General features: G+C 36.3%; 1 protein-coding gene across 1 annotated transcript; it reads right to left on the reverse strand.

Moving 5' to 3' along the window:
- Window positions 824–3342, reverse strand: LOC100519297 (olfactory receptor 7A10-like). The gene is made up of 2 exons (XM_021085115.1): window positions 3176–3342; window positions 824–1790 (listed from the first exon to the last, which is right to left on the reverse strand). Exons 1-2 carry the CDS (start codon window positions 3340–3342, stop codon window positions 824–826), a joined length of 1134 nt encoding a protein of 377 aa, XP_020940774.1.

Below are 27790 nucleotides of genomic sequence, written 5' to 3' on the forward strand. Positions count from 1 at the left end.
TCAAAATAATTTTTAATGGAGTATAGTCTGTAAAAATACTGAACCACTATGTTATACACATAAAACTAGTAAAACATTGTAACAACTACATTTCAAATAAAAGAATAAGTAAAAAATTCAAAAATTCTGTTACTTTGGAGGTGTCACACGGACATGAACTTGATAATTTGTTTTTTCCAGTGAATATAGTAGGTATTAAAGACCCAGAGCTGAATAAGGTATTATGACACCAAGAGGAGAATAAAATTCAATGGCACATTACAAAATACACAGTAAGCTAAAATCCAGAATACAAGGAATAGAAGTTAAGGGAGTGATATTCAAAGGGATGATATGACAATATGACAACTCAAAACCCTGTGGTCTGAGATTTTCACTGTTATAAACATATAAATATCCAGGGGTGCCTGGAGTAATTTTTTTTTTCATAGAAGCATTCAATTCATGACCCTACTTCACTAAAACCAAGGAAAAATACTTGGGTACCGTATACTGTATTTTAAAATAAATTGTCCTTAAGAAATCCATCCATTCCTATTTAAACATGGTAATTCTCCAAACTTTCAGAACCAAGGCTGAGAATAAATATGAGAGAGTGGGAAAACTGTCACAGGGGAAAACACTTGCACAAGAGTAAGTAAATCATAAGGCTAATCAACAAGAAGCTAATCAAGTGAGTTATGTAAATTATATCAAGAAACAGATGTCAGAGAAATGAAAATCCCAGGAAATAAGTAGAGGCACAAGTTCAAATTCCAAAATCTGATCAAAGTTTGCCGTTTCTGGCTGTGAGTCTCTGAACCCTTCAGTCATGTGCTCTTCTTCAGCCCAGGTCAACTGGGCTTCTGATGGCTGCCATATGAAAGAAAGCTTTCAGAGATCTCTTAATGTGTTTGTTTCTCAGACTATAGATGAAGGGGTTCAGCATGGGTGTGACCACTGTGTACATCACCGAGTTGATCTCAATTAAGTATGAGCTGTGGGTAGCTGAAGAGCTAAGGTATATTCCTAGGCTTGTAGAAAAAAATAGGGAGACACCTGAGAGGTGAGATGCACAGGTGGAAAAGGCTTTATACTTCCCCTCAGCTGATGAGATTCCACGTATGGAGGCAACTATCTTATAGTAAGAGTAAAGGATACCAGCAAGGGGAATACCACCCAACAACCCAGCTGCAAAATTCATTACCATGTTATTAAGACATTTGTCTGAACAGGCAAGTTGGATCAATTGTCTGAGTTCACAGAAATAGTGAGGAAGTTTCACGTTTCTACAGAAGGACAGCCTCAATGTCATTAATGTTTGTAACAGGGAATCTAGGACACTGGTAATCCAGCTAGCCATAACCAGAATTCGACAGATTTGAGGGTTCATAATGACCATGTAGTGCAGGGGGTGGCAAATGGCCACAAAGCGGTCATAGGCCATCACAGTCAGAAGGAGGGCATCCAACCCTACAAACAGTATGAAAAAATACATCTGGGTGATACAGCCTGCATAGGTTATAACTTGCCTCTTGCTGCAGATGTTTTGCAACATCTTTGGGATGGTGGTGGAGATGAAACAAATGTCTACAAAGGACAGGTTTGAGAGGAAGAAGTACATGGGTGTGTGGAGGCAGGAGTCAGAGCTGACAGCAAGAATGAGGAGCAGGTTTCCAAACACTGTGATCAGGTACATGGAGAGGAAAAGCCCAAATATGAGGGGATGCATGTCTGCTTCCTCTGAAAATCCCAAAAGAAGAAGTCCTGAAACTCCTGTTATGTTTCTTGGTGCCATGTGTTGAAGGTGACTAGGAGGAGAGGGAAAGATAACATGACATTTTCACATAATCAGACATTACTCACATTGTTTGAATGCTACCATTTATAATTGGCTGTCAATAATTTATTTCAATATTTAGTGTATAGATTCAGCCACCTTCATGGGATTCCCTCTGTCACATCTAATTCGCAAGCTTATTCTACTTTCATCTTGTTCCCCAGTATGTCATGGATTCCACCTATTAAATGAGAAAAATTTTCATTCATGTAGGGAATATAAATTGAGTGCTAACAATGCTCCAGTTGTTATCTAGGTAATCACTATAGTATACTGAAAACCAAAAGCTCCTAAATTCAAGTTATGGAGAAAAAATATAAGCAAATAAAAAATTATATAACATGTCAGATGACAAGAAGTACTATGAAGAAAATGAAAGCAGGTATAAGAGAAAGAGTAAAGAGGAGTGCTACTTTTTAATTTGTGATCAGACAAAACACACAAGTAAGGTAATATTTGGACAGAGACTTCAAGGAAGAAAGAGCATGAGTCATGAACATATCAGGAGAAATGTGTCCCTGGCATGGAGAACAGCCAGTGCAAAGGTCCTTGAAAGGTGCTTGTTTAAGATATTCAAGTTTTTTTTTAATAAAGAAGTCAATTTGGGGAGGGTAATGGGAAGGAAGGAGAGTAAAGAGAGGTCCATGAGGTCCATGAGTGTTGAGGAACATGGTAACCTCCATGAAGCTGCTGAAACTTCAAGTCTCAAGGAGTCCCTTATCCATGCTACATGTTTAGCACTTCAGGTAGCAAGAGGCTTTGGCTCAATTTTAGTATACCCACTTTATGTCTCACAAGTATTAGATTTAGGCTCAAGGTAACTCCATTATCACACTACTTCGCACAACATAATTTCTTTATTTTTCGCAGAAGATAGTGTGAAATATATGCCTCTTGCAACAGCTGTTTACAAATATTCTTTGGTGTGGATCTTTTTAATCAATATGGAAACATGGTCAAATATGCCGCATCTTAAAATTTAGAAAGAAATGCCTTCACTTTATTTCATATCCCTCCATAAGGAATGTCCTCTCTCTTTACTCAGTTAATTAAGATACTTGCACATATATTCAAATTTTATTGGGAGCATTTTATGCCTCTCACTCCTCCTGTAATTGGGCATCCATCCTATCATCTAATTGGCATCACTGAACATTGCCTTAGTAAGATCAATGTTTACTTCTCTTTTTGGCATCATAAAAATTCATTGATACTTTAACCAAGCAAGAAAAATGCCACTGTGGTCTCTAGGCTCTGGGCTAGGCTGAGTTGTTTATGAGATTACCTCAGTTAATATTCTTGGAGTTTATTGTCTCTGACATTTTTAGGCAGTAGTTTTTATACTCTTGGACTCACCTGCATGGGATCTCTGAAAGGAAGGTCTCTGTGAAAGTCAGAATCTCTTCCTGGATGGTCGATGGTGGAGACTGACACTCTGTCCCCAGACAAGTGAGCAGGAAATGGTCAAGTATTGGTCCTTTACTCAAACTTATGACTCCAAATGCAACACCTGTCTCATCCATGTCCAGGTTGTATAAGCTCTGGGACTGCAGCAGAGGAAATATTTACAGCTGTCTGTGTCAACTTATTAGGTACATTTCCCTCGGGTTACAATGACAGATAACCACATGATTTCCCTATGCAAATTGGTCTAGACAGAAAATTTTCCTGCTGATTCTGCATTCTCAGGAGATCGGGTTATAAGTCAGGTGAATTCAGTTTTTAGTAATTCTTCTCCATTAATTTTCATGCCTTCCAGAGAACTAACCTCCAAAACCTTATCCCAATCCTAAGTTTGTTTTCTCCAACATGTGAGACTAGACAACTGTCTTGACCAGGACCTTTGGATCTTTAAATCATCGACTTGTGGTGGTGACATAGCCCTTGACTCACTTAGAAAATCACAATACACTTCTTTATAAGAGGGACTGCTTTGTTTCTTTAATAAAAAAAACCTCGGGCAGTGCACTTCTTGGCTTTGCTAAAACCTTAGGAAATTCATACTTCCATCTGAAGTAAGGAGCTGTCATTTGACCCCTCATTAAAAAACGTAAGTTATGAGGTACGGTGAGAGGTTTTAAGTTCCATAACCTACCTTAGTACTTTAAAGGATTATGTGATTTAAATTTTAGAGAAGTTCATTCTGTGAGGTAGTGCTATAACATACTCCATCCTCATTTTAGGCATGGGGCACAAAGGAATTGAAAGTTGTGCTGACAATTACAAACTTCTTTTGCGGGGGGAGTTTTTTTGTTTGTTTGCTTTTGTTTTGGTTTTTGTTTTTAACTAAGGAAACAATAGTCTTTTAAATAAGTATTTCTGGAATATTTGGATATCCATACACACAAAATGAACAAACAACTCTTACTTAGCACCACAGAGAAAAATTAAGTTAAAAATCCCACCAAAACTAGAATAGCTTATTCAATCTGCTGGTGAGTGCTTTATCACTCAAGGATAGGCTGGAAATTCACTTATTTGAGATGATGCAGAGGGCTTACTGCATTGCTTGGTTGGGTTTTGTTAGAGATTCATTCTAATTCTAAGCGTCACTAGTTTTTATGCTATAAATCAAATAGAGAGAATAGAAAACACAAAAGATAGTATTTTCATTTTTGTGAGGAACAATAAAAGCATAATCATCATAGTTTTATCTCCATATTATATTTTTTATGAACTATAAATTTGGACACCATATCAATTAACTAAATTATTCTTTATAGCATATTCAAAATGAAAAAATTAGATCAATAAACTATTAGATGTCACTTTAGTATTACTCTGAATTAGAATTTATATACTAGTTATATAAAATATACTAATGTCCTACTTTCTTTCCTTCTCCAATAATGTAAATGTTATCCCAAATAAATAAATCTGTATTTTTATATAATGTATTGAATCATTTGCAACTGTTCTTTAGATTGTGGATTATACCCTGTAGAAGTATCATTTGCTTAACTGAAGTGTCATCATTATAGATTTTTTTCCCCAAAATAGATTAATGGGGAGGAGTTTTTAATAGAATTCTATCAGGATGCTTCCAGTTCTCATACTGAGCTGTGATTCTCAGCCAGAGATTTTTTTTTCTCCAGAGGATATTTGATCATGTCAGAAAGGATGCTGCTAAACACCCTTCGTACACAGGACATAACTTAACAAAAATAATTATCTTGCCTCAAATATTAACAGTGAAAATGTGAGACAGCTTGTTTACACCATAGCTTCTGCACCTTCATTCTGGTGACTCATATCACCAAAAATTCTAATTTAAATCACAAATTTTAAAATAAAAATCATATCCCATGTATAATTTTATATTCTACTTTTTAATTGTTTTATAATAAGCACTTTCTATTACATTATATATAATTGTAAAAATTCTTAATGACTCTAGTATTCCCTTGAATAGACAAATGCTATTTTTCACTTAGTGTACATGAATTTTTCTTTCATTGAAGTGCCACTTTAGTGAAAGTAATGCATAAAATTGCAAGTTGTATTCTATCAATTTAAAAACCAAAAACACATATACTTTACTACTGAAGTATAGTGAATTTACAATGTCACATTAGTTTCAGGTGTACATAGTAATCCAGTACTTTTGTAGATTATTACAAAATAATGGCAATAACTCCCCATGTTATACATATGGTCTTGTTACTTATCTATTATACACATAATAGATTGTATTTGTTAATCCCATTGCCCTAAATTTCTCCCTCATTTCCCTCTCACCTATGCTAACCACTGGTTTGTTTTCTATATCTGTGACTCTGTGTCTATCTTTCATATATTATCATTTGTTATCTGTGACTCTGTGTCTATCTTTCATATATTATCATTTGTATTATTTTTTAGCTTGCATTTAAACATCATATTATACAGTATTTCTACTCCTCTGGCTGACTTACTTGACTAAGCATGGTATATTTTAGCCCCATGCATATTGTGGCAAATGCCAGAATTTCATTCTTTTTTATGGCTAAGTTATGCATATATATAATATATACGTATATATATAAAACTCACAATCTACTTTCTAATTTTTGTTGTAGTACAGCTGACTTAAAAATGTTGTCTTACTTTCATATGTATATGTCGTAATCCATTCCTTTTTTCTGTAGAGATTATTGCATATTATTGAGTAGTTTTCCCTGTGTTATGCAGAAGGTTTTTATTACTTCTCTACCTTATATAGAGTTGTGTGTATCTATTATTCCCATACTCCTAATTTACACCTTCCCCTATGGTTTTCCCTATGGTAATCAAAACTTTGATTTCAAAATTTTTGAGTTTATTTTAGTTTTATTTCCCCAAATCTTTTACCTTATTTTTTTCATTTTTTAAACAATTTTATATATATATATATATATATATATATATACATATTTTTATTTTCCCACTGTACAGCAAGGGGATCAAGTTATCCTTACATGTATACATTACAATTACAGTTTTTCCCCCACCCTTTGTGCTGTTGCAACATGAGTATCTACACAAAGTTCTCAATGTTACTCAGCAGGATCTCCTTGTAAATCTATTCTAAGTTGTGTCTGATAAGCCCAAGCTCCCGATCCCTCCCACTGACTCCCCCACCCATCAGGCAGCCACAAGTCTTTTCTCCACGTCCATGATTTTCTTTTCTGTGGAGATGTTCATTTGTGCTGGATATTACATTCCAGGTATAAGTGATATCATATGGTATTTGTCTTTGTCTTTCTGACTCATTTCACTCAGTAGGAGAGTCTCTAGTTCCATCCATCTTGCTGCAAATGGCACTATGTCATTCTTTTTTATGGCTGAGTAGTATTCCATTGTGTATACATACCACTTCTTCCTAATCCAATCGTCTGTTGATGGACATTTGGGTTTTTTCCATGTCCTGGCTATTGTGAATAGGGCTGCAATGAGCATGCAGGTGCATGTGTCTCTTTTAAGTAGAGGTTTGTCCGGATAGATGGCCAAGAGTATAGATTTCTAAGGTATCTCCAAACTGTTCTCCATAGTGGCTGTACCAGTTTACATTCCCACCAACAGTGCAGGAGGCTTCCCTTTTCTCCACACCCCCTCCAGCACTTGTGATTTTTGGACTTATGAATGATGGCCATTCTGACTGGTGTGAGCTGGTATCTCATGGTAGTTCTGATTTGCATTTCTCTCATAATCAACCATGTTGAGCATTTTTTCATGTGTTTGCTGGCCATCTATATATCTTCCTTGGAGACCAGTCTATTCAGATCTTTTGCCCAGTTTTCCATTGGTTGATTGGCTTTCTTGCTGTTGAATTGTATAAGTTGCTTATATATTCTAGAGATTAAGTCCTTGTCAGTTGCATCATTTGAAACTATTTTCTCCCATTCTGTAAGTTGTCTTTTTGTTTTCTTTGGGGTTTCCTTTGCTGTGCAAAAGATTGTCAGTTTGATTAGGTCCCATGGGTTTATGTTTGCTCTTATTTATATTGCTTTGGGAGACTGACCTGAGAAAATATTCATGATGTTGATGTCAGAGAGTGTTTTGCCTATGTTTTCTTCTAGGAGTTTGATGGTGTCCTGTCTTATATTGAAGTCTTTCAGCCATTTGGAGTTTATTTTTGTGCATGGTGTGAGGGTGTGTTCTAGTTTCATTGCTTTGCATGCAGCTGTCCAGGTTTCCCAGCAATGCTTGCTGAAGAGACTTTCCTTTTCCCATTTTATGTTCTTGCCTCACTTATCAAAGATTAATTGACCATAGGTGTCAGGGTTTATTTCTGGGTTCTCTATTCTGTTCCATGGGTCTGTCTGTCTGTTTTGATACCCGTACCACACTGTTTTGATGACTGTGGCTTTGTTTTATTTCTTGAAGTCTGGGAGAGTTATGCCTCCTGCTTGGTTTTTGTTTCTCAGGATTGCTTTGGCGATTCTGGCAGTTGCATTTCGGTATACCAGCAGTGAAATATTAGAAAGGAATACAAAAATACAATAACTTTTAAAATTGCACCTCACAAAATCAAATACTTTGGAATACACCTGAGCAAAGAGGTAAAGGACCTATATGCCAAGAACTATAAAACTTTAATCAAAGAAATCAAAGAAGATGTAAAGAAATGGAAAGATATTCCATGTTCCTGGATTGGAAAAATTAATATTGTAAAAATGGCCATACTACCCAAAGCAATCTACAGATTCAATGCAATCCCTATCAAATTACCCATGACATTTTTCACAGAACTAGAATAAACAATCCAAAAATTTATATGGAACAACAAAAGACCCACAATCACTAAACATTTATTAAAGTATAGTTGGTTTACAATGTTGTGATAACTTTTCAGCTGTGCAAAAAAGTGATTCAGTTATATGTACACGCACGTAGATTCCTTTTCAGATTCTTTTCCCACATAGATTATCACAGAATACTGGGTAGAATTCTCTGTGCTATATAGAAGGTTCTCTGTTGGCTAATATTTCCATATACTATAGTGTGCCTATGCCAGTCCCAAACCTCCAATCCATCCCTCCACATTGCATCTCCTTTAGAATCCATAAGGTTGTTTACAAAGCCTGTGAGTCTGTTTCTGTTCTGAAAATAAGTTCACTTGTATTACTGACTTAGATTCCACATGCAAGTGATATTTTATTGTGTTTGTCTTTGTCTGACTTATTTCCCTTAGTATGATAATATCTGGGTCCATCCATGTTGCTTCATATGGCATTATTTCATTCCTTTTCATGGCTCGGTAATATCCCACTGTATATATGTACATCTTTATTCAGTCTTCTGTATGAACATTTAGGTTGTTTCCGGGTGTTGGCTATTGTTAATAGTGCTACAATGAATATTGGGATGCATATATTATTTCAAAGTATGTTTTTCTCTAGATAGATGCCATGACTGGAATTCCTAGAAAATGTGGTAGTTTTTATTACATATTTAGTTTTTTAATAGAACCTCCATACTATACTCCAGAATGGTGGTACCAATTTACATTCCCAACAACAGTGTGGGAAGGATCCCTTATATTCACACTCTCTTTGGCATTCATTGTTTGTACATATTTAATGATGGTCATTCTAAGTCAGCTGATACCTCATTAGAGTTATGATTTGCATTTCTCTAATTGTTACTGATGTCAATCATCTTTTCAAGTCCTTTTTGGCCATCTGTGTTTTCTTTGGAAAAATACTTCTTTAGATCTTCTGAACATTTTTTAAAATAGAAATCTGCATTAGATGTCTGTATAATTGGAAGATTTACCCCTTATTGGTTGCTTTGTTTTCAAGATGTTCTCCCATTGTCTGGGTTTCCTTTTTGTATTTGTTATTTCCTTTGCTGTGCAAAATTTTGAAGTGTTGAGAAAAGAGGATCATATTTTTAAATTTTTTGTTTTTATTTTTATTACTCTTGGAAATGGATCCAAAAAGATATTGCTGCACTTTATTTCAGACTGTTCTGCCTTTGTTTAGCTCTAAGAATTTTATAGTATCCAGACTTACATTTCAGTGTTTACTCCATTTTGAATTTATTTTTATGTATGGTTTTAAGGAACGTTCTAATTTTATTCTCTTTTTATGATTTTTATTTTTCCATTAAAGTTGGTTTACAGTGCCCTGTCAATTTACACTGTATAGCAAAGTGACACAGTCATATATATATATATATATGTAATATATATATATATGTAATATATATATATGTAATATATATATGTAATATATATATATATGTAATATATATATGTAATATATATATATATATTCTTTTTCTCACATTATCCTCCATCATGTTCCATCACAACTGACTAGATACATTTCCCCATGCTATACAGCAGTATCTCTTTGCTTATCCACTCCAAATGCAATTATTTGCATCTGTTAACCCCAGACTTCCAGTCCATCTGATTCCCTCCCCCTTGGCAACTATAAGTCTGATCTCCAAATCCATGAGTTTCTTTCCTGAGGAAAGATTCATTTGCACCACATATTAGATTCCAGATATAAGTGATGATATTTTGTGAGTGGAAGAAAGGAAGGACATAGACCTTGGGTGTAAAAGCACGTAAGCAGAGTAAGGAAAAGAATAAAAAGTAAAGGTCATGGAAAATCATGACCTCTTTTCAGAATGCCAAGAAAGTTATGTAAGGGAAAGGATATAAAACAGTTAAAATTTATAGATCCTAATAAGGAAAAAAACAGGCTTGTTGAGCATAGTTAATGAGATAACATCTTATGTTAGAACAAAAACAGACCTTTCCTTGCTGAGAATAAATCGAGTGATTGTTAGAACAAACATTGTTAATAATCTACCCTTATTTAAGTGTGTTTCCTGCCCTGGGTTTAACAAGTCTTATCATTAATCTTTGTGAAAAAATTTGCCCTCCACGTTTTGCCACATAGTATTATTATTCATGATTCTAATAAAAGATAGACCTTGACTATCTATCTAATAAAAGATAGGCATGGGGTTTTTGCTTGTTACAGCATTAGCAGTCTCTGTGTTACATTTAAGCTGATCTCCAGAAATATCCCGAGTTCTGTTATCACAGGCAACAACAGTATTTGTATTTCTCTTTCTGACTTATTTCACTCAGTATGAGAATCTCTAGTTCCATCCATGTTGCTGCAAATGGCATTCTTTTGCTCTGTTTTATGGCTGAGTAGTATTCCATTGTGTATATATACCACATCTTCTTAATCCATTCATCTGTTGATGGATGTTTAGGTTGTTTCCATGTCTCAGCTATTATGAATAGTGCTGCAATGAACATACAGCTGCATCTACCTTTTTCAAAGAAAGTTTGTCCGGATATATGACCAAGAATGAGATTGCTGGGTCATGTGGTAGTTCAATATTTAGTTATCTGAGGTACCTCCATAATGTTTTCCAAAGTGGTTTCACCAATTTACATTCCCACCACCCTCTCCAGTGTTTGTTATTTGTTGACATGTTAATGATGGCCATTCTGAGTGGTGTGAGGTGATACCTCATAGTAGTTTTGATTTGCATTTCTCTAATAATTAGTAATGTTGAGCATTTTTTTTTATGTGCTTGTTGGCCGTCAGTGTATCTTCTTTGGAGAAATGTCTATTCAGGTCTTTTGCCCATTTTTCCATTGATTGATTGGCTTTTTTGCTGTTGAGTTGTACAATTTGTTTGTATATTTTAGAGATTAAGCCCTTGCCAGCTGCATCATCTGAAACTATTTTCTCCAATTCCATAGGTTGTCTTTTTTTTTTTTGTGGTTTCCTTTGCAGTGCAAAAACTCGTTAGTTTGATTAGGTCCCACTGGTTTATTTTTGCTTTTATTTCTGTTTCTTTGGGAGACTGATCTGAGAAAATATTTGTAAGGTTGATGTCAGAGAATGTTTTGTCTATGTTCTCTTCTAGGATTTTGATGGTGACTTACGTTTAAGTCTTTAGAGCTATTTTGAGTTTATTTTTGTGCATGGCATGATGATGTGTTCATTGATTTTAATGTGGCTGTCCATTTTCATTGATTTATATGTGGTTGTGCAGTTTTCCCAACACCACTTGCTGAAAAGACTTTTCCCATTTTCTCTTTTTGCCTCCTTTGTCAAAGATTAATTGACCATAGGTGTTTGGGTTTACTTCTGGGTTCTCCATTCTGTTCCATTTGTCTATATGTCTGTATTGGTTACCAGTACCACACTGTCTTGATTACTGTGGCTTTGTAATACTGTGTGAAGTCTGGGAGAATTATTTCCCCTGCTCGGTTTGTGTTTCCTCAGGATTGCTATGGCAATTCTGTGTCTTTTATGGCTAAATATAAATTTTTTGATTGTTTGTTCTAGTTCTGTGAAAAATGCCATTTGTAATTTGATAGGGACTGCATTGAATATGTAGATTGCCATGGGTACTATAGTCATTTTGACAATATTGATTCTTCCATCCCAAGAACATGGTATTATTTTGTGTCATATTTAATTTATTTTATCAATGTGTTATAGTTTTCAGAGTACAGGTATTTTTGCTTTTTAGGTAGGTTTATTCCCAGGTAATTTACTCTTTTTTGATGTGATGGTAAATGAAATGGGTTCCCTAATTTCTCTTTCTGATCTTTCATTTTTAGTGTATATGATAACAAGAGATTTTCATGTATTAACATTGTATGCTGTAAATTTACTGAATTTATTTATCAGCTCTAGTAGCTTTCTTGTAGCTTTTTTAGTATGATTTTCTAGATAGAGTATCATGACATCTGCAGATGCTGGTAGTCTTACTTCTTTTCCAATTTGTGTTCTAGTTTCACTGATTTACATGCAGCTGTCCAGTTTTCTCAGTACCACTTGCTGAAGAGACTGTCTTTCACATTTTATATTCTTTCCTCTGTTATCAAAGATTAATTGATGTTAAGTGTCTGAGTTTATTCTGGGTTCTCTATTCTGTTCCATTGGTCTCTATGTCTATTCTTGTACCAGTACCACACTGTCTTCATTATTGTAGCTTTATAATATTTTCTGGAATCTCGGAGAGTTATGCCTCCTGCTTGATTATTTCCCCCCCTCACGAATGCTTTGGCAATTCTGGGTCTTTTATGGTTCCATATAAAGTTTTGGATTGTTTGTTCTAGTTCTGTGAAAAATACCATGAGTAATTTGATAGGGATTGTATTGAATCTGTAGATTGATTTGGGTAGTATGGTCATTTTATCAATAATAATTCTCCCAATCCAGAAGCATAGGTTATCTTTCCATTTATTTTAGTCCTCTTTAATTTCCTTTGTTAATATTTTATAGTTCTCAGCATATTTCACCTCCTTGGTCATGTTTATTCATAGGTATTTAATTTTGTGGGGTGCAATTTTAAAATTATTGTATATTTATATTCCTTTTCTACTATTTCATTGTTAGTATTAAGAGATATAACTGAATATAAATCTTGTATCCTGCTACCTTGCTGAATTAATTGATCAGTTTGAGTAGTTTTTGTGTGGAGTTCTTAGGGTTTTCTGCATACAGTGACAGTTTTACCTCTTCTATGCCAATTTGGATACATTTTATTTCTTTTGTTTGTCTGATTGCTGTGGGTAGGACTTCCAATACTATGTTGAATAACAGTGGTGAGAGTGGGCATCCGTGTCCTGTTCCATATTTTAGTGGGATGCATTTCATTTCTCTACATTGAATATTACATTGGCTGTGAGTTTGTCATAAATGACTTTTATTATGTTGAGGTATATTCACTCTATACCCATTTTGGTAAGGATTTTTAATCATGAATGGATGTTGGACTATGTCAGATGCTTTTTTGCATCTATTGAGATTATCATGTGGTTTTGGACTTTTCCTTTGTTAAAGTGATATATGACATTGATTGATTTATTTATGTTGAACCATTCTTGTGAATGTGGGATGAATCCCACTTGGTCACGTTTGATCTTTTTATATGTTGTTGGATCCAGTTGTCTAAAACATTGTTGAGAATTTTTGCATCTATGTTCATCAACAATATTGGCCTATACTTTTTTTCATTATTCTCTGTCTGGTTTTGGTATTAGGGTGATGGTGGCTTCATAGAATGTCTTTGGGTGTGTCTCTTTTCTTCAACCTTTTGGAAAATTTTAAGGATGGGTATAAATTACTCTTTGGATGTTTGATAGAATTCTCCTGTGATGGCATCTGGCCCTGGACTTTTGTTTGTAGGGAGTATTTTTTTTTATTACTTAGTCGATTCAATTTCTAATGATGGGTCTATTCAATCGACCTGTTTTTTTATTCTGTTTTGGTGGGCTGTAAATCTCTAGAAAATTGTCTGTTTCTTCTAGGTTGACAAATTTGTCAGCATATAATTGCTCATAGTATTTTCTTATGGTTTTTGGATTTCTGCCGAATATGCTGAGATTTATCATTATTCATTTCATATTCTGTTTATTTGGGTTCTTTGTCTCCTCTTCTTGCTTAGTCTGACAAAGGTTTGTCAATTTTTTTGAACTTTCTAAGAACCATGTCTTTGTTTTGATTTTTCCTATCATTTTTTGAATCTCTATTTTATTGATTTACTCTCTGGTCTTTATCATTTCCTTCCTTCTGATGATTTTAGGTTTTGTTTATTCTTCTTTTTCTAATTCTTTTAGGTGGTAAAGTGAGATGATGATTTGAGATTTTTCTTTTCTGAGGAAGGCCTATATCACTATAAACTTCTCTCTAAGCACTGCTTTTGCAGCATCCCATGTATTTTGAATGGTTGTGTTTTCATTATCATTTGTCTTGAGGTATTTTTAATTTTCCCTTTTGATTTCCTCATTGACACCCTGCTTTTTTCAGTAGCATGTTGTTTAGTCTCCATGTCATCAATTTTTCTCATTTCTTTTCCTGTGGTTGATTTCTAGTTGCATGCCATTGTGGTCAGAGAAGATACTGAAAATAATTTCTATACTCTTAATTTTTTGAGGTTATTTTGTGCCCCACGATGTGCTCAATCCTTGAGAATGTTCCATGAGCACTTGATTTTTTTTTGGATGCATGCTCCTGAAAATGTCAATTAAGTCTAACTTTTCTATTGTTTCATTTAGAAACTCTGTTGCCTTATTGATTTTCTTTTAGAGGATATGTCCATTGATGTGAGTGGGATGTTAAAAATATCTTACTATGATTTTATCCACACCAATTTCTCCTTTTATGTCTGTAGTATTTGTTGTATGTATCTGGATGCTCCTATATTAGGGGCATATATAGTGATGATTGTAATATCCTCTCCGTGAATGTATCCTTTTATCATTACACAGTGTCCTTCTTTATGGCATTATTTTTAACGACTATTTTATCTGATATGAGTATGGTAGCTCCTGCTTTCCTGTCTTTTCCATTCAGAATATCCATTTCCATCCCCTCACTTTCAATTTTTATGTTTCCTTTGCCCTAAGGATAGTCTCTTATAGACAACATATTGTAGGCTACTCTTTTTTCATCCAGTCTGCTACTCTGTGTCTTTTGATTGGAGCACTTAGTCCATTGAAATTTATGGTGATTATTGATAAATATGTATTTATTGCCATTTTTTTTTCTTTTTGCCATGCTTGGGCTGCTCCTGTGGCATATGGAAGTTCCCAGGCTAGGGGTCTAATCAGAGCTGTAGCTCCCAGCCTACACCAGAGCCCCAGCAATGTGGGATCCGAGCCTCGTCTGCGACCTACACCACAGCTCACAGCAATGCTGGATTGTTAACCCACTGAGCAAGGGCAGGGATCGAACCCACAACCTCATGGTTCCTAGTCGGATTCGTTAACCACTGCGCCATGACAAGAACTCCCTATTTATTGCCATTTTAAACCTTGTCTTCCAGTTGATTCTATGTTTCTCCTTTGTTCCTTCTTTTTTTGTTGTTGTTGGATACTTCCCTTTTATTTTATGCATGTGTTCTTCTCTTTTCAGTTTTTTTTGAATATAATGTTTGGTTTTGATTTATGGTTGTCCTGTTTTTCGAGTATGTTAACCCCTTCCTATATCTGCTTGTTTAGCTTGATAGTCCTATGTGCTCAAATGTATTCTTAAAAAATAGTCTAGTTTTTCTTACTTTCCTTCCCCAAATTCTATGATTTTGAAGTCTTTTTTTAACATCTTTATGTTTGTCCTTTTGCTTTTCCTTGTCTTTATCATCAGTGTTACAATATATTTTCTTAAGATCTGTATTCTGGCTTACTCAAGTGATTCCTTTCCAACTGTGATTTCCTTCAACCTATTTCTTCTTACTTTTTTTATTTAGAGGAGCCCTTTATTATTTTTTTTAGAATGTGTTTAGTATTGTCATACTTTTTTAGTTTTTGTTTGTTGGAGAAAATCATTATTTCTCCTTCTATTTTAAATGATATTCTTGCTGGGTAGAGTATTCTAGGCTGCAAAATTTTCCCTTTTAGAACTTTGAATATATCTTGTCCCTCTTTTCTGGCCTGTAGTGTTACAGTAGAGAAATCAGCTGATAGCCTTATGTGGGTTCCCTTGTAATTAACTATTTTTTTCTTTCTGTATTTAGAATCCTCACTTTATATTTAACGTTTTGTCATTTTTATTATAGTAAGTCTTGGTGTGGGCCTGTTTGGCTTCAAATTTTGGGGGGCCCTCTGTGCTTCCTCTATCTTAATACTTGTTTCCTTTAGACTTGGAACATTTTTAGCTATAATTTCTTCAAATATATGCACAGTTCTCTTTTCTTTTTCTTCTCCTTCTGGAATCCCTAGTATCTGTAGATTGGCCTACTTTGTATTATCCCATAGCTCTCCTATATTGCTTTCGTGTTTTTTTCATTGGTTTTCTGCATGCTATCCTGATTGTGTGATTTCCATTGTTCTATCTTCCAAGTCATCTGCATTATTCTCTCTGCCCTTCAGTGCCTTTAACTCAGCTTGCATTCTGCAAATTAATTTTCTAATTTTTCTTGGCTCCTCCTCGTATATGCTAGTTCCTTTCTAAAGTAATTTGCATTACTATTCATATCTGCTCTTAATTCCTTCATATTCACTCTTAATTCCTTCTGTATTTTCTTTTTTTTAATATTCTTTTTTTATTTTCCCACTGTACAGCAAGTGGGTCAGGTTATCCTTACATGTATACATTACAATTACTTTTTTTCCCTCATCCTTTCTTCTGTTGCAACATGAGTATCTAGACATAGTTCTCAATGCTATTCAGCAGGATTTCCTTGTAAATCTATTCTAAGTTGTGTCTGATACACTATCTCCTTTTGAAGTCTGTGTCTGTTAGACTGCAGGGGTCTGTTTCATTGCGTGTTCCTTCAGGTGACTTCTATTCTTTTAATGGGGAATCGTTCCTGATCTACTTCATTTTGCTTATAATTTTCTCATTCTCTGAGTTTAGGGAAATCAACTACTGTAGCCTAGGAGGGCTATTTATATGTATGAGCACTGGTGATATTTTTGTGTGGTCTTTCTATTTATTTTAAGAGTGCTGTAAATGCTTCCAGAAAGGTGGAGGCAACGGGAAGGGCTAGTAGCCAGTATCTGGTTCCTGAGTTCTTGACAGTGGAAAGGACTTGAGGAAAGTTTGGCACAGGCTGATCCTAGTTGCAGGGCCCTGTGAGCTGACAGTGATCTTCAGGCAGGGGTAGACAGCACCCAGAGAATTTGGCAGTGGCAGCAGCAGATCTGGCGCTTTCCCATGGGTGTGAGAGCAACAGCAGGCAGTGTTAGGTTGCAGTGTCCTCCTGTTTGCTGGCCTCTGAGTTGACTGGAACCACTGGTGGTGCCTGTTCACAGACCCCTAATGGTGATGGGCTGCACCTACCTCTGGTGTCTGAGATGACTGCCTATGGCATACAACTCCCTAGCCCCTCACACTGTCTCCACAAAGCCAACAAACACATTCCTCTCCCTGGAACTGACTTCTGGAGCCTGAGTCTCAATGCCTGACCCCTGCCCAAGTATCTTGGTCTGTTGTGTCTGGGAGTGGTGGTATAGATGATCTCTGTGGCTCTCACTCTGTTTTGCCCTCCTCAGTCCCACTGTTGCACTTTTCACTGAAACTCTGAGGTACCTCCATCTCAGCTGATATCTTTGTCAGGTAGATGGCTTTCCAGAGTGTGGGTTCCTTTCCTCTTTCAGAGCTCCCTCTCAGGAGTGCTAGTCTTATCCTGATTCCTCTTCCTCTCTCTCTTGCTCTCTCATTTCTTTTTGTTCTACCCAGTTATGAAGAGTGTTCCTAGCCTTTTTTGGAGGGTTAATGCTTCTGCCAGCATTCAGTAGATGTTTAGTGTGAATGGTTCTACATCAGAATTTTTTATGTGTTTGCGGGAAAAGGTGAGCACTATGTCTTACTCCTCCACCATCTTGATCCCTCTATCTATTTTTTTCCAGGTAGACTGCCTATATTCTTTTCAGGTAGTTGTTTTGTGGGTTTTTATCTTATGTCTTCATCATAAACATATTTTTCTCTCATTTGTCTAATTTCTGTGTTTCTGTTCCTCTTTCTACAGGTTTCAGAATCATAGTTCTTCTTGTTTCTGCTGTCTACCTCCTGGTGGGAGACATTGGTCTAGCAGGTGCACAGGCTTCCTACTGGGATAGACTTGTGCCAGTCCATTGTTGAGTAAAGCCAGGTCTTTCTCCTCTGATGGTCAGCGCCATGTCAAGGAGTGAGTTTAGAGGCAGCTTGAGCTCAGGATGACTTTAGGTAGATAGTCTAGGCTTTATTTTTTGGTTTGAGGGCTGTTTTTAATATAGATGACTGACGCCTCTTTCCTCAGTGTATGCTGGTCGTTACCTGCTTCCTAGCAAGTGTGATGGATATTTTGATTACCAGGGCTTGCCCCGGGTATTGAGTAGGGCCTCTTGTTTGCTCTGTCACTATCAGTGTCCTGTCATGGGTAGGGTCTGCTTCCTAGGTGTTGGAGATCTCTTTCCAAGCTTCAATTCTGATCTGTGGTGTGAGGTAAGAAGGATTGGATTCCTCCTGCTAGAAGAGGGGCCCCTGAGTATTCCTTCACTGGAGCTGTTCATCTGTGAGTGTGCCCTTTTGTGTTACCTTTTATCTGTTATGTAGGTTCACAGAATTCAATGTCGTCAGTGCTGCTCTTGGCTGTACCCTAACCATAGGTATGTCAGTAGTTGGCCCCAGTGTTTCCCAGGCATTGTTTTCTCCAGGACATCAGCATAGATCCACTGAGGTCAGGTTGCAGAACTGCAGTAGTTATGTATCTGGGCCCATTATTGGAACATGGAGACAGCTCAGACTCTGGCCTAGTGCAACCCACACTTTTACACATCCACAAAGCCCACAGCTGCTAAAACCAGACCCATATCAGTTGTGCGAACAGTTGTTGTACATTGGGATGTTCCACAGACACTAAATTTACAAAGCTTGCAATGAAGGTATAAATCTGTGTTTATCATAGTTGGAAGGAGAGATTTCACCCCTTCTTCACAAGTCATGGGGTTCCTTGGGCTCAGCCTGTGGTTTTAGCCCAACCTCTGTATGTAGAGAACATATTAGAAACTGCTCATTAAGCAGAAGGATTATAGGAGCCTACATAAATGGGAGGCAGGCACCATGACAATCAGGCACACGGGGCTCACTCCAGTGGAGGGTATAGGAAACAGGCTGAGGCAAGTGAACCTACACAGGTGGTAGCCCCTTCCAGGGGCTGAAGAGGGAGTGGCCTACATGGGGAAATAAATAACAATGGTGGCTCTGCTTCCTGAATGCCATGTAAAAAATGGCACTCAGCATTCCTGGTGGCCCAGGTCCCCTCCAGTAATATTCCTGGTTGTTGCACTTTGCCCTCCAGCCCCTCCAGGCTGTCTCTGTGTAGATAACTGCAGTTCTTTCCTTGGATATGTTCTTTAAAACTTACTCCAACCCCCTGCCCCCACCATATCAGTGCTCCTGCATCTCAGGCTGGGGCATGCAGGGCAGTGGCATGGACCATCTGTGTAGGTATCATTCTGTCATACCTGCCACAGACTGGCTGCTGTGTTTCCTCTGAGCCTGCAAATTTACTTTCCTGTCCTAGCTAATCCCTCTGCTAGGGTAAAAGAAAGTCTCTTCTCCTTCAGGTCCTTCCTAGGGATGCAGATCCTGACTTGCTTATTTCTTTCTCTTTTCCTTTCCTTTCCTTTCCTTCCCTACCCTTCCCTTTCCTTTCCTTTTTTTTCCATTTGTTTTCTGTTCTCCCTTTTTCTCCATCCTACCCAGTTATGTGGAGATCCCTCTTCTCCTTTAAGGTGTTTGGCTTCTTCTGTCAGTATTCAGGAGGTCTCCTGTAAGCGTTGCTCCATTTGCAGATGTATTCCTGATGTATTTGTGTGAAGATGTGTGCTGTGCATCCTCTTACTCTACCATCTTGATTATCACTCCTCCAACTCAAAGGACTGTTAAGACTTTTAGAGAAATGGCATGCATCCAAATTTAAATCTCTCTCTACAGAAGTTCCATAACTTTGGACAAATTTCTTAATCCATTTGTGCCTAAGGTTCCTTGTGTGTAAGATGCCAAGCCAGGATTGGAGGATCTAGGAGATAATTTCCAGCAGTGAGAGTCTCTTAAATTTATAAATCAGGCTCATCAATTTAAAAACCTTACTTTCTGTACTGCACTCCCTCATATGTCTTCTTAATCCAATCATCCATTGATGAGAACTTGTATTATTTCTTCATTCATATCAGCTATTGTCCATAGTGCTGCTATGAACTTCGGGGTGCACATATATTTTCAAATTAGTGTTTTTATGTTTGGATATATACCCAGAGTGGAATTCCTGGGCAATGCATAATTTGGTAGTTCTATTGCTGTGTTTCTGAGGAACCTCCATACTGTTTCCAGTAGTAGATGCACCAATTTACATTCCAACAGAAAACCAACTGAAAACACATATACCAGCAGACTAACTTTTTTCTAATATCATTCATTCACTGAAAGTGGAATGAAAATAAAACTTTACTGAATTGAAATGTGTACTTGTGTTAGATTGGTTGCAGAGGTGGCCTTCTGCCATACTCCGCCTTTTTCCATATTCACATCTTTTGCAGTGTGACATTAAAATACATTTCATGTAGAGGTTGAGTTTATTCTTCCACCTTTGTATCTGAACTGGAGGATTTAGGATTTTTTAATTTGCTTTGGCTAATGAAATATGGTGAAAATGATGATGTGCTTTCAGAGGACTTGAGCATTTCAGCTGCATTCTTCAGAGACTCAGCCTCAGAAATATGAACAAATTATAATGGCCATCATTAATAAGTCCACAAATAACAAGTGCTGGAGGGGGTGTGGAGAAAAGGGAAGCCTCCCGCACTGTTGGTGGGAATGTAAACTGGTACAGCCACTATGGAGAACAGTTTGGAGATACCTTAGAAATCTATACATAGAACTTCCATATGACCCCACAATCCCACTCTTGGCCATCTATCCGGACAAAACTCTACTTAAAAGAGACACATGCACCCGCATGCTCATTGCAGCCCTATTCACAATAGCCAGGACATGGAAAAAACCCAAATGTCCATCAACAGACGATTGGATTCGGAAGAAGTGGTATATATACACAATGGAATACTACTCAGCCATAAAAAAGAATGACATAATGCCATTTGCAGCAACATGGATGGAACTAGAGACTCTCCTACTGAGTGAAATGAGTCAGAAAGACAAAGACAAATACCATATGATATCACTTATACCTGGAATGTAATATCCAGCACAAATGAACATCTCCTAAGAAAAGAAAATCATGGACTTGGAGAATAGACTTGTGGCTGCCCGATGGGAGAGGGAGGGAGTGGGAGGGATCGGGAGCTTGGGGTTATCAGATACAACTTCGAATAGATTTACAAGGAGATCCTGCTGAGTAGCATTGAGAACTATTTCTAGATACTCATATTGCAAACAAACAAAGGGTGGGGGAAAAATGTATACATGTAAGAGTAACTTGATCCCCATGCTGTACTGCAGGAAAAAAAATTAATAAAAAAATAAATTGATGCACATAAAACCCTCACATTGTGGCAATTCCAAACTTTTCACTGAGTAACTTTCCTCCTATTAGATATCTTAGGACTTTGTGCCATAGACACATTTCTTTCAATACCTCTATCTTCGGAATTATAATGCTAGAGCCAAATAGACAAGGACTTCACCTCTTTGTTCTCCTTTGTATTTTATCCAAGGATGTGAACATACATGCCCTTGTACAAAGATCAATGTAGAAAAATGAAAAATTGGGAAATAAAAGATGACAAAGGAATGAAACCAGATTAAATTGTATGTTTTCAAGAAAGTTTAGTAATAAAATTCAAAATGGACCATTTAAAATTAATTAAACAATAAATATAATAGCAATACTTATGACAACAAGGATTAATTGGTAATTACCTAGAGGTGAAATATTACAATATATAATTTTCCTAGAATCTTCTAGCATGTAGAACAATTATGATTTGTTGAATGAATTAGGACTTAGATTACATTATTTATGGGCATTTGATATACAGCAGATTGTATTTCAATTTATCCAGGAGTTCCCGTCATGGCACAGTGGAATTGACTTGGGGTAGGAACCATGAGGATGCAGATTCGATCCCTGGCCTTGCTCAATGGGTTAAGGATCTGGCATTGCCGTGAGATGTGGTGTAGGTCACAGATGCAGCTCAGATCTGGCACTGCTGTGGCTGTGGTGTAGGCCAGCAGCTATAGCTCCAATAAGACCCCTAGCCTGGGAATCTCCATATGCCATGCTCTGGGTGTGGCCCTAAAAAGACAAAAAAAAAAAAAAAAAAGATCAATTTATCCAGAAGAATTGCATTTTTGATAAAAGCTAACAAAGTACCCTGGTGGACAAAATCCTATCCATTACAAGCAGTTTGAACACCACATTTCACCATATTACAGTAGCATTGGTATAATAGCAACTTAATAAAAAATATGAGGAGTTCCCATCGTGGCGCAGTGGTTAACGAATCTGACTAGGAACCATGAGGTTTCAGGTTTGATCCCTGCCCTTGCTCAGTGGGTTAAGGATCCAGCATTACCGTGAGCTGTGGTGTAGGTCACAGACATGGCTCAGACCCTGTATTTCTGTGGCTGTGGTGTAGGCTGGCAGCTACAGCTCCGATTCAACCCCTAGCCTGGGAACCTCCATATGCCGTGGGAGCGGCCCAAGAAATGGCAAAAAGACAATAAATAAATAAATAAATAAATAAATAAATAAATAAATAAAATAAAAAATATGAAAAAGGTCCAGAGCTTGAGTAACACAGGCACATCATGACAATAATGAGTCGTCATTGTTGTACTGGTTGGAGGCAAGTCTATGAGAGAATATTGAAAATGGAATAAAAGGGAGGAAAAATGACTGCACTAAGACATAAGCAGAATTTATGAAGTGGATGCATATGTATGTGTGCATAGCATAGCAGGAGAAATTTAAAAGTATCTAAGAGCTTGTAGCAAAAATTATCAGTGAGAATAAAATTAGGTTAAGTGGAACGGATTCAAAACAACTGTACATAAAATAAATGAAAATTTGCATGACAGAAGATAGTGTGAGAAAAATAATGTGTATATATGTATATATACATGTATGACTATCTCACTATACCGTACAGCAGAAATTGGCACTACCCTGTTAATCAACTATATTTTGTTGATTTATGTATTAATAAAATGCATACATAAGTAAAAATATATGTTTAGTTAAAGTTAATAAATAATAAAGGAAGAATTTCAGTATGTAAAAAGAAAATTTAAAATTTATATAAATATATGAAATCATAATGATTTAATGAAATCAATTATTGCATCACTAATAGAAAAACTTAACTGCCAAAGACTTGGAAATAAATTATAACAGATGGTCTTTTAGAATGTAGAGAGAAAGAAGTATTTAACTTATAATTTCTTCTTATATGAAGATTTGTGGATTTCAATATGCTTAAGTAAGGTAAAAATGGTCTTCAGTCAAATGATAAAGAAGAATGACTTCTAAATGATGGCTGAGTGTGATGCAACTTTTAGAATTAGATCTAAGAAAAGCAGTTAAAAAGAACAATAAGGAATAACAGAGATGTAAAAATGTATTTGAAAAAAGCAAGAATACAAAATCATCATTATTGTTTTTTTTTTTAAGGCAATGATTTGCAAGTGGAGAATATCAAAATGATAGCTCAATTCTTTCAGGAAAATTTAAAAATAAAACTATTGTTAAATCCATACAAGTCATATTTTATTTTAAATTACACAGAATGTTTTAGTAACATGATAAATAATGCTAAAAAGTTAAAATCTATATAGGGTTTTTTCCTTCAAATCCATTTATAAGTAACCGTTTTAGTCACATTTATGGCTATTCATTTATGGCTATGTACTTAGAGAACAAATAAAATATCCTAAAAGAAAAAAAATTAAATCAATGGGGAGTACAATACGAATGATTGATAGATTTGACCATGCCAAATTTACATACTCTTACAATTCCCCTCAAATACATCTATACATGCACAGCTAGTTTGTGGGAGAAAAACAAACAAACAAATGTCCAATTCTTTGTTTGAAAGATCCCAATCGAAACAGGAATAAAACCTCTCTGATTCTATTCTTCCAAGCTAAGGCCTCATCCAGATAATTTGAGATAGGGAAAATAAATAGCTATCAAATCCACATACATATTTAGCCTCACACGTAAAGAATTAATCTCAAGGTAAGCTCATTAGCATCCCCCTTTCCATATCTTCTTTTTTTTTCTTTTTTTCTTTTCCTAGAAGATATTATGAAATACATGTCTCTTGCAACAGCTGTTTCAAGGACATATTTGCAAATATTCATTGGTGTGGAACTCTCTCATCAATAGAGAAAAATGGTCAAATATGCCCCATCTTAAATATTAGAAAGAAATATCTTCATTTCATTTTATATCCGTACATATGGAATACCCTATCTCTTTACTCCAGTTAGCTAATAACTTAGTTGGACAACTGTTCTACTCTTACTGGGAGCACATTATTTCTCTCACCCCTCTTCTAATTCGGCTTCCACCCCTATCATTTAATTAGCATCACTGAGCATAAACTTAATTAGTTCAAAGTTCCCTTATCTTTTTAGCATCATAAAAATACATAGAGACTTTAATCAAGCAAGCCAAGAGCCGCTATGGTCTCTAGGCTCTCGGCTAGGCTGAATTTTTTCTGAGGTGACCTCAGTTAAAATTCTTGGAGTTCATTCTCTATGACCTTTTCATGCAGTACATTTTTGGCCCTTGCACTCACCTGCATGGGAACTCTGAGATAACCATCTCCACATGAAAGATTATCTCTTCCTGGATAGTTTATGATGAAGACTGAAGTTCTGTTCCCAGACAAGACAGCAAGAATGCATCAAACATTGATCTTTAATCAGAGTAGGTCTCCAAAAATGACAACTTTTTTCCTCCATGCGAAAGTTGTACAAGCTCAGGGATGGCAGCAGAGTGGAAATTTACAGCTCTCTGGGTATGCTCATTACATACATTTCCCCCAGGTTACAACTGACCTATATCTACATGAATTCCCTTTGGAACTTTGTCTGGACAGAAAGGATTTTTTCAGCCGAATCTCTGTTCTCAAGAGATCCAGTTACAAGCCAGGTAAATTCAGGTTTTTTTTTTTTAATTAATCCTTCTCCATTAACTGCCTTTCCTTTCAGAGTTCTAAACCCCAAGCATCTTATCCCAAACCTGAGTTTATTTTTTTTCCAACATGTGAGATTGAGGCAACTGTCTTGAGTAGGTCCTTTGGATCTTCAAAGCATTGACCCGTGGTGGTGACACAGCCCATGACAGGCTTAGAAAATAATTATCCCTTTCTTTGAAAGAGGGACTATTTTGTTCCTTTAATATAAAACCTTGGGCAGTGCTCTTCTTGGCTTCCTGGCACCTTTGCTAAAATTTTAGGAGTTTCATGCTTGAAGATAGGAGTTGTCGTTTAACCTCTCACTACAAAATGTTTGTAAGTCATGAGATATATTGAGATATTTTAAACACCATGACCTACCTTAACACATTAAAGAATCATGTGATTTAATTTTAGAGAAGTTCATTCTGTGAGGTAGTACTGTAATATACTCCATCCCCCATTTTAGGCATAGGGCACAGATGAATTTAATGTTTTGTGAAAATTAAAAACTTATTTTGGGATGGAGTCATTAATGGAATTCTATCAGGATGCTCCCAGTTCTCATATTCTGGGCTGTGGTTCTCAATCAGAGACGGATTTTCTCCTGGGGATATTTGGTAATATCAGAAAGGATGGTTCTAAAGACTCTCCATACACAGGACAGCTTCCAATACAAATAATTTTCCTGCCCAATGTAACAGAGAGGTGAGAAAACCTGTTTACACCAGAGCTTCTGCAACTTTACTGTGCATAAAACTCATCAGAAATTCTAATTCAAATGCAAATTCTATCCATGTCGGTTTCCTGCGAGCCCAAGGATTCTGCATTTCTGACAACTCATAGACAATATGATGGTACAGGTCCTGGTCTGTAGGTTATACTTTCAGTAACAAGTTCTGGTCCCATGTTAGAGTCAGGGACAGGTAGGTTTCAGTCTTCTGCACCAAAAATAATTTTTGTATGTAATTTTTAAAGAAAAGTGTTTCTCCACAGAAGCTTTGATAAATTCTGTGTTTGATTCTTCATATGAGGGCTTTTGAATGACATCAAAATAACTTCAGAAAAAGATTTCATAGTAAGCTGAATGAAGGCCTCAAAAAGATGAATGTATCCTAGTCTTAGGAATTTTGGAATGTGTTAGATTCCATAGAGAGGAATAAGGCTGTGTTCCTGTCATGGCACAGTGGTTAACGAATCCGACTAGGAACCATGAGGTTGCGGGTTTGGTCCCTGGCCTTTCTCAGTGGGTAAAGGATCTAACATTGCCATGAGCTGTGGTGTAGGTTGCAAATATGGCTTGTATCCCATGTTGCTGTGGCTCTGGTGTAGGCCTGCGGCTACAGCTCTGATTAGACCCCTAGCCTGGGAAACTCCATATGCCATGGGAGCAGCCCTAGAAAAGGCAAAAAGACAAAAAGACAAAAAAAAAAAAAAGGAGGAATAAGGCTAGCAGATAAAATCAATTTGCTAATCATTGACCTTAAAATGAAAAGATTAGCTCAGATTATCCAGGTTCATATAACATAATCATCATGGTCCTCTCCCTGTGATGGAGAGAAGAGGGAGAATTGGATTCAGAGATACATTGAAAATTCTGTGCTGCTGTATCTGAAGATGAGGAAGGATCATGAAACCAGAGTGCAGGCAGCCCTTACAAAATGATCTAGGAAGGCAATGCATTCTTCCTTGGAGTGTCCATTTGGATCCCAGCTCTCACAGACATCTTACATTCAGCAAGAAGAGATGAAGTCCAGACTCAAATCTCTAGAACTTGACTTTTCTAAAAAGTCACTAGTTTACTAACTTGTTACAGCAGCATTAGGAATGTAATGCCCACATTTATCCAATAAAATATTTTCACAAGAACTGAATTTGAACTCAATTTAGTGATATTTCCCCTGGATAAAGGCATTTTGTGTTGAAATTGTTCTTTAACAGAAGAAGAAATTTAGAGGAAACTTAGAGAAAAATGCCATTGCATTGAATACCCCATTGCAGAAATATAAACGTAGTTCTATTTTGAGGACTTAACATAGAAATAGTAATTCATATCAAAAGTAGAGTTCCACATTCTACTTTACATCTTTTTGTCTAAATGTCTACACTCTTTAAATTTTCTTTTCTTCTTCTTCTTCTTTTTTTTTTTCTTTTTATGGTCACATGCATGGCATATGGAATTTCCCAGGCTAGGGGTCAAATCAGAGCTGCAGCTGCCAGCCTATGCCAAAGCCACCGTAACACAGGCTCCAAGCCCTGGTTGCAACCTACACCACAGCTCATGGCAATGCCAGATCCTTAACCCACTGAGCAATGCCAGGGATTGAACCCACATCCTCATAGAAACTAGTCAGATGGATTTCCGATGAGCCATGATGGGAACTCAGTTCGAACATTCTTTATTTTCATTTTTTAATATCCAATTCTTGGTAAAGTTTTCTTTTAGCATAATAGATGGGATGATAAATGAGTCTGTTTTCATGTACAAGTATGTGTGCATGTCTATGTAACATAAAAAAAGTATATAATTAATTCACACACACACATACACCCCCCTTGACATTGAATATATTCTTCTAACTATATAAGTATTTTTGTAGATTTCATTTTATCACACAGCATCCTTCAGAACTTATGTTTATAATTCCACATTACCCTCAGAAATACAGAATAGAATCTATGGGGATTACATGGATACCGATTATATAACAAAGCAGTAAAACTTATTATATACTTTCTCCAGTTATACATACGTGGAACCAGTTAGTATACATTCTTTAATTTTTAATTTTTATCATCTTAAGTTCTTCAATTTTTATACTTTACTTTTTAAATTTAATTTTATTGAAGTATAGTTGACATACAATATTATATTAGTTTGAGTT

Source organism: Sus scrofa, chromosome 2, assembly GCF_000003025.6.
Source record: "Sus scrofa isolate TJ Tabasco breed Duroc chromosome 2, Sscrofa11.1, whole genome shotgun sequence".
Classification (NCBI taxonomy): domain Eukaryota; kingdom Metazoa; phylum Chordata; class Mammalia; order Artiodactyla; family Suidae; genus Sus; species Sus scrofa.